We start from the raw sequence: 8,745 nt of genomic DNA on the forward strand, positions 1-8,745 counted from the left end.
AATCTGTCTAAAAATAAAAAGGGCTGGGGATGTGGCTCAGTGATTATGGATTTAATCCTTGGTTGGGAATATGGTTTAGTGGTAGAGCAGTTGCCTAGTATGTGTGATGTGCTGGGTTCAATTCCCAATATTGAAAATAAATAAATAACCAAACTGTAAACAATTAAAAAAATAAGGTTGGAAATTAATCAAGTAGTTAAGGCATATTTAAATACTTATGTTCAGGAGAAATTTTCATTATTATAGCTTTTAAATAACTGCAAAAGAATACAGGGATGTCTTTCAGTAGTAGAGCAATTGCCTAGCATGTGTGAGACCCTAGGGGTTGTGGCTCAGCGGTAGAACGCTGGCCTCATGTGTGAGGGAGGTCCTGGGTTTGATCCTCAGCAACACATAAAAATAAATAAGGGGCTTGAGTTGTGGCTCTGCGGTACAGCGCTTGCCTCGCACTTTGAGACCCTGGGTTCGATCCTGGGCACCACATAAAGATAAATGAATAAAATAAGGGTACTGTGTCCAAATACAACTAAAAAATATTAAAAATAAATAAATAAAATAAAGGTAATGTGTGAGATGCTGGCTTCTATCCCCAGTACAAAAAAAGAAAAAAAAGGGAAATAAGAACAAAGAAAACAATAGCAATACAATGTGTACCTTCCAAAATAGAAGAATGAAATACATAAGTACTATCTAATACTTCATTAATTCAGTAATAAGAAGAAAAAGAAAAAAAAAGCAAATTATTGATAAACAAAAAACATGTCACGAGCAGCTTCTCAGCCTTGTCTGGTTACCAGGAGTTCCCTTCCGGATATCTGCACTGGACCCCGGACCGCGACGTACGCGAACACCAAGCACGAACTCGATTGCCTTTTGAAATGCTGGTTTATTCGCACACCACACAAAGCAATACACGAGATGGCTGGCTCACACTGCACGATCTTACTCTCAGGCGATGAGAGTTGATTGTGAGCAAATACATGGAGTTTCCCTCGCGCTTATATACTCTATATGTTTACAACAAACTTGTTTGTGTCTAACTTATCTAACATAAGCACACTACCTAGTTACATCATCAACTTATCTAACATGGGCATACTATCTAGTCATCCTATAACCAAAAACATGTTTACAACTAAAAAGTCACTTAGTCACTGCAAAGTCCAAAACAAGTCCAAAACAAGTCCTTTTGCTGATTCATGTTGTTTGTTCATCCTTGATGTTTACTCCTGTCATTCCACCCCCTTGATACGGAGGCGCCGATGGTACTGATGGTGCCGATGTATCAAAGCGACATGTACGGTCCCCTGTCTTAGGTCGTCCATTCGGAAGTTGCCCGTCCTCGGGGAAACGTATGGGCTGTCGCGGCCCTGCAAACCAATCTTCAGATTGGAAGATGCAATCCACGGCATCCATGCAGCCACCGACCACACAGGAGTGCAGAAAAGGCTGAAGCATAGCACGAAACTCACAGCAGAAGGGAGCTTTCACTCTTGGAACGAAAAGTTGTTTCAATCGTAAATAAATGTCCAAATCCAAATCCTTTACTAGATCCAAATCTATCACCAAATTGTGAACTATCATAAATGGATAATTAACATCTTTTTCAGAGAACATCGGAATTGGAGTCATCCGGTCCTTCCTGAATAATAGGTCGTTCCTCAGCTTGCGTCCTAATATCCGTTTGATGATTATCTGGTCCACAGACATAGTTCCTCAAGAAATTCTACAATATTAACCAATCTTAGGTAAGTGTTGATGACAATCCACATAAGTCCATAATTTAATAAAGTAAGGCTTACAAATGTTTCTTAAACATATGTCAAATAAAGATCTAGGAACATATGTATTCCTTTGTCTGCATTGCGAATTGATTCTACACAATACAGCATCACCAAATAATAATGATCTATTATAGTTAAGTGAAATAAGTCCATTAACATAAAAAGCACCTGCATTAGAATGTAAGGTTAATAAATCATGATCAGACTTCATCACTTCAGTGAACAATCCAAATAAAGTCTTAACACACAAATGTATATTATATCTACAATAAACATCACAATGCAAATTATTATCAGAAATACAATTCCAAACATGATTCAAAAACACACACAAAGAGGGCACTTGGCCTTCCAAGGTCCTATCCAGTGGACACCATGGTCCACTGCGTAAGGTTACTAGTCTACATAAAAGAGAAAAACGTTCCTGCCCAAACAGTGTATATGCACTATATAAAAACCATGTATTTACATGAAATTCGATGCAAAGATGACAATTTGCATAGTGCAACTGTTCAGAATAATTCCTCGATCTTTCCGTCCTTCTCCTTCTTGGATTTGATGTTCTTAGTGCCTTTCGTTTCATGGTCCCTGTAATGTTGAAGTTTATCCATTTTAATGTAAGTTTTCTTTCCTGCAGTCTTATTGATCTTTAAACAAACCTTAATACATAATACAAATAATACAAAACAACATACATATAGCAATCCTTCCTTAAGCCAATGGAAAGGGTTCCATCTCATAATGCAACTAACATCTGCATGAACCAATTTTCTAAAGAAACCTACAAAACTACAATCATAAGTATACTGAAAGTCACGCGGAATCAAGTATCCGGAATCAACCAACATTTTAACTTTATGAGTTTCTCCTGAGAATCTTTGGAGAAGTTCAGTAGTTTGATTATGTACTGTCTCAATTTCCTTTCCCAATGAAGCATAAATGGACTTAGCTGCCTCCGTCGCCTTCATCATATGTTTATATTCTTCCGACAGAGGTGGCTGGGGCACAAAAGTATGTAACCCAAAAGTATGATTAGACAAATAAACCACCTGAGTCAGGACTCGTACATTTCTCGTGTTAGTAAAATTCAAACTCCTAAACAGATGTTTCTGAACGGTCAAATTCATATGTTCCATCATCATGACATTAGTATGTATATGGCAACCAGCATTCAGACTCAAAGAATCACTATAAGAAATGTTTTGCCATCGTTGAACCATGTACGGTTCAGGATAACAAGACAACATATTAAAATTCCCAAGATCTAACAAAGTAGCCTGAGGCATAGATATAGTTATATCAGAAGTCCTAGGTTCATCTGAGAAAAGATCATAGGCTATAACAGTTGTTTTACCTATCGCATAAGTGGCTTCACTAGGCACATAATATGACATATTGTTCCATTTCAACCAATAAAACTTATCAAATGGTATTATCCAATCTTTACCAATTTTCTTTGGTATAGCCTTAGTTGGATATCCTATTACAACCTTAGATGTCGACATTTGCCATAAATTAATCATGCAAACACCAGTTTCACACCAAGAGTCCTTTGTAGGATCTAATATGGTTATAGCTGATGCAGTTTCCATGCCTATGCCAGTTCTAAATAACAGTCTTATTTCTTCTAATCCCGCGGTGATCATTGCCTGCAGATGTTCACACTCCTGAGTTGCCTCCAATTGTTTCATGCGTACATTCCACGATGCATCCATAGTCTCGATCACCTTACTTAATGAATCAACATGATGTTTCAAAAGTTCCTGTTCTGCAGAAAGTCTTTCCATAAGCAAGGACGCGGAGTGCAGATTTTTAGATAATTGTGAGATAACAAAGTTCTGTTTATTCTGAAGTCCACGCAGAGCTGAAATTTCCACTCGAAGTTCCTCCGTCATTGCTCCAGCGATTGCTGCCCCCAAAGCTGCTCCGGCCAGGAAAGCGCCAATCGCTGCGAACTGCAAAGGTCTCCGTCCTGCTGCATTTCTTTGAACTGAATAAAACAAATCTGGCAACACAGTAGACTCAAAAGAAGGACATACAGTTTCACCTTTCAACAAATCACTAACAGACAATCGTAACACAATTGGCTGTACTTGTGGTTGTATCAAAAATCTAACTGGCTGATGTAGTAAAGGTAAAAATCCTGGAGCCTCTAAAGTCTTCATAAAATTACCGTCCTTTTCCTTGCGTGGGAAGAGGACCGCTCTTGGGAAATGGGCAGTAACCCATCCCTTGGTTTCATTAAATCCTCCTCTATCAATTAAGCAAGGATTCAAAGAGGTCGGTTCCATGTAGCATTTCTGCATATCCATCTTTGTACTATATATAATATGATTACCTGCATGTGCATCAAACACATCAGTATTATTATGTAAAACATCATGTGTTACAATATCATAAAGATTCCATTCATTTTCACTTCCTGGTAATAACATATACCAGTAATAAGGTAATTTTCCTGGATATATTTTACTAGGCCAAGTAGAGAAATCCATTCCTTGTGTCAACCACCATTTCAGAGTTCTTCTATCTGCTACATCCACATGGTATCTAATTATAGTATCCCAGAGCTGTGCTCTAGGGCACCCAGTCTTCAATGACCAGTAGTCATCAGCATTTACCAGGTAAGTTTCTGTTTTGTAATTCACTAAAGTAACTTCATCCAAATCTGGTGGTACAAATGCAAGAGAATATACTGTTGGATGTAAAGTATAATCCCTCGTTTGTTTTTCCTCATTGCCTAATACAACATTACCACCTTCATAATGTTTGGAAACATTTCCAGTTATATTTACATCAAGAGGAATATCATAGTACGTGGAATCATTATGCATAATAGACCTATGAATACCAATCACATATTGCCATGAATGTGGAAACCATCTGCAAATAGATCTTTCCATAGCTAAACTAACATTTTTAGTGTCCACATAATTAGAATCAACTCCCATCGGGATTGACATATTATGGACATTCACTCTGATTTTGTCATCACTCAAATTAAACACGGGAATCAAAGTCCCAAAGAAATTATCATAAAACTTAAAGGTACAGTCTTCGCATTTATAATAAGGCCACTTTGAAGATTCTCCTTTGGATCCATTATAAGTATAATCTACCTGCAGAAATGTAACATTATAAAAGTGTTTTTCCAAAATATCCTTAGGTGTGACAACCAATACAGGTTGCCAGGACTGATTATCAAACCTATGCCACGTATTATTCACCTCAAGATGCATATGAGAGGCATTCAAATATACAGCATGAAGAGGATTCTGTACACAATTTTGTCTGCTAAAATTATAACACCATGTCCAATTAAATATATTATAATATTGTGTGTAGTTTTTCCACACTGTCTGGTTAACAATGTATTCGTCCACGGTGAATTTATAATCATGTAACCCTGGACTATGCACTCTCTGTCCCAATTTCGGGCCATCCACAATCTCTGAGAGGTCCCATTCATTGTTGGCATTTTTAAAGACATACCTCCTTGTTTTGTTTTCAAATAATAGCCATCCAGAGTGATTAAACATTCCAAATTCAGGATGTAATACCCCAGTCGTCCTGTAAACTGGACCCAGCCTACAGGCCTGTGTGTGAATCTTATAAGTTACAGATGAATAATTACCAATTTTATAATAATATCTATATTGGCACCACTTAAGGAAGGTTGAATCAACAGGGAAGCAAACTCTACCAATAAATGCTTGTCCCTGTGTTCGGTTAAGCATATCTCCAAAAATGCTACGGATACAAACATACCCGATTTTATCCTTTATTTTAGGAGGCGTGGCCACGGGTTTAACCAAGTTATGGGTAAATGGCTGTGGTAAAGGGTCGGTCAACACAACAGGTGATCGCCAAGTGGCGGTACCTAAGGTATTGACTTTCCACCAATTATCTATAGTAAGATAAGATTGGTTCCGTATTTCTAAGGATCTATCAGGATTCTGTAGAATCTCGAACTTTCCATATATAGGTAAATTAGGAAAATCCGCTACACAAGATACATAATGGGTATAATTCAAATGAGTTCTGCTTTGCACATCTTCAATATATATAGACATATTCCTTTGTTTAGTGCTCATGGAATCTAGATACTGCTGTAACTCTTTTGGACACCATGTCCCGTAGGGTTCAACTAAAACTTGCGGCCATCTAGGCAATGGCCTAGCTCCTTGTAAATGTCTAGGCAATCCTTTCCACTCATCCAACATTTTCTTAGAATCATTATATGGCAACAAATTTATCCCCAACGTAGTTGTTCGTGGGGTTGTAGTTGTAAATTCACCAGAACCTTCTTCTTCTCCATCATCATATGAAGAATAGTCATATTCTTCATATTCATAATCGAATAAATTATAATCATTCTGTTTGTTGGACACCCAAACCTGAAAAGGCAGTGATGCAACATCCTTTTCTGCTGCTTCTATACATGTAAAGTCATTCTCCTAAGCGCGGCTGTTAAGTGAGCACTTAAAGGGGATCCTTGAAACTGATTATAAATTTTGCTAAAAATAGCTAACTTCTTTACTATCTTAATCCCTTCACTGGGATTCTTCCACTGTACCTGGCCTTCAAAGACACCCCAATCTATATGTGGGATGGCCTCTGCCCAGGCTATTGCAATCCAATCCCAAAGTGTGCGTACCCTGTCAGGTTCCTCTTGTATAATCTTTGCTAAAGTGTCCGCAACACTCGGATTGTCTATCTGGATATTAACCACCTGCATCTCCTTGCCTGCGAGTCTTATAGACTCGCCTCCCTTACTATGAATTGTAAACAAAAAGTCTCCGTCGGTCTGACCTTTCTGTGAAAAATCTTGCCTTAACTGAACCATTTCAGGTCTAGTTAAGTCCCTAGTTTCAATAACTTGTTCCAACCCATCTGGGCGTCCCCGTCCGGGTGTGGATGTTTTAATTACTGAAACTGGCATGCTGGCCTTATCAGGAGCTTCCAGTTGGTTCAATATATCTTTCAAAAATGGGTTATTACTTCCATTTTTAAGGGCTTCTTTTACTAACCTTTTGCCTCTTAGCCTGTCATCATCTATATCATCTATAATTTTACATAATATTCCCGGGATTTCTTTCTTGTCAGCCCGTTCCATTATGGGCTTGACAGTCTGAGGATTACTTAATGTTACCTCAACTGTGGTTCCTTTCTGGAACTCAGGCATCTTTGCCTGAACAATTCTTTCAATACCTCGCCATGGCGATTGAGATTTTAATTCCTTTTGCTCGAGCTTTAGTTCTCCTATTTTACATTTCTGCCTAAATCTTTTTATTACTTCCTTGAAGCCCATGTTGCTATTTTTAAGAGGATCCTCAGTTTAGCTATATGAATTTTCCAAGCAATAAACCCGTTTGTTTCTATCTTATAAGGTATCTGACTTATTCCCTGATGCCAGCTATATAGTGCCCAATTTTCTATCCTTTCCTTAAGCCACCCCATGCACAGGGACCACCGTCCTCCTAAGGATTTTGGTGGGGGCACTCCCCTTTCATTCCACCTTCAGCCTAGACGCCGGACGATCACGGTCATTCTAGGTTTTCAGTAGAAGAAATTGTGCATTGCCATGTGGGTTATATTTACCTGCTCCGGAGCTCTTCTTCCGTATCCTGCCGACTACGCCAACTGTCACGAGCAGCTTCTCAGCCTTGTCTGGTTACCAGGAGTTCCCTTCCGGATATCTGCACTGGACCCCGGACCGCGACGTACGCGAACACCAAGCACGAACTCGATTGCCTTTTGAAATGCTGGTTTATTCGCACACCACACAAAGCAATACACGAGGTGGCTGGCTCACACTGCACGATCTTACTCTCAGGCGATGAGAGTTGATTGTGAGCAAATACATGGAGTTTCCCTCGCGCTTATATACTCTATATGTTTACAACAAACTTGTTTGTGTCTAACTTATCTAACATAAGCACACTACCTAGTTACATCATCAACTTATCTAACATGGGCATACTATCTAGTCATCCTATAACCAAAAACATGTTTACAACTAAAAAGTCACTTAGTCACTGCAAAGTCCAAAACAAGTCCAAAACAAGTCCTTTTGCTGATTCATGTTGTTTGTTCATCCTTGATGTTTACTCCTGTCAAAACATAAAATAAGAAGAAACAAGTCCTAATATATCAATCCATTAAATGAATGTAAGTTGTTTTAATTAATTTGTTAAATATACACATACATACACACACACTGAGCAAAGTTCAAGATAAAAGAGTAAAAAATATATTCCAGGAAATACTGATTTATAAATGACAGGTGTGTGAACTGGGCCGAAGGCACATACCTGTAATCCCAGCTATTCTGGAGGCTGAGGCAGGGGATCCCAAATTTAGGCCAGCCTCAGCGGTTTAGCAAGGCCTTAAGCAATTTAGCAAGACCTTGTCTCGAAACAAAAAGTAAAAGGATTGGGTATGTAGCTCAGTAGTAAAATGTCTCTGGGTTCAATCCCCAGTACAAAAAAAGAAAGAAAAGAACTAGGGCTGGGGTTGTGGCTTAGCGGTAGAGCGCTTGCCTAGCACATGCGATGCCCTGGGTTCGATCCTCACCACTACATAAAAATAAATAAAATAAAGGTTAAAAAAAAAAAAAACTGAATATGGTGGCTCACTCTTGTAATCCCAGCTGCTCAAGAAGCTGAGGTAGGAAAATCCTTAGTTCAAAGCCAGTCTCTGCAATTTGGTGAGGCCCTAAACAAGTCAATGAGGCCCTATCTCTAAAATACAATAAAGGTTTGTGCCCCTGGGTTCTCAATTGCCAGTACCAAAAAAAAAAAAAAAAAAAAAAAGGTGTTACTAATAATATCAAGATGAAAGGATTCAGGGCTGGGGATGTGGCTCAAGTGGTAGCGCGCTCGCCTACCATGCGTGAGGCACTCACTGGGTTTGAAATAAAGATGTTGTGTACACCTAAAACTAAAAAATATTTTAAAAA

General features: G+C 38.6%; 1 protein-coding gene across 1 annotated transcript; it reads right to left on the bottom strand.

Annotated features, from left to right (window-relative positions):
- Nucleotides 1-1,303: 1,303 nt before the first annotated feature.
- LOC124087190 (uncharacterized) lies at nucleotides 1,304-7,095 on the bottom strand. Its single transcript, XM_046435910.2, has 3 exons — nucleotides 6,361-7,095; nucleotides 2,254-6,241; nucleotides 1,304-1,726 (listed from the first exon to the last, which is right to left on the bottom strand). The coding sequence occupies exons 1-2, from the start codon at nucleotides 7,093-7,095 to the stop codon at nucleotides 2,297-2,299; spliced, it is 4,680 nt and encodes a 1,559-aa protein (XP_046291866.1). The 3' UTR covers nucleotides 1,304-1,726; nucleotides 2,254-2,296.
- Between the last annotated feature and the right edge of the window lie 1,650 nt (nucleotides 7,096-8,745).

Source organism: Marmota monax, unplaced genomic scaffold (assembly GCF_021218885.2).
Source record: "Marmota monax isolate L192 unplaced genomic scaffold, Marmota_monax_Labrador192_F-V1.1 WCK01_AAM20220418_F8-fsc00012, whole genome shotgun sequence".
Taxonomy (NCBI): Eukaryota; Metazoa; Chordata; class Mammalia; order Rodentia; family Sciuridae; genus Marmota; species Marmota monax.

Bases quoted from the DNA above. Each gene is read 5' to 3' on its own strand.
- LOC124087190 (XM_046435910.2), bottom strand. From the start codon at position 7,095: ATGGGCTTCAAGGAAGTAATAAAAAGATTTAGGCAGAAATGTAAAATA. The intron at 6,242-6,360 runs GTACAGTGGAAG...AGCCGCGCTTAG, and splicing joins GGGGTGTCTTTGAAGGCCAG to GAGAATGACTTTACATGTAT.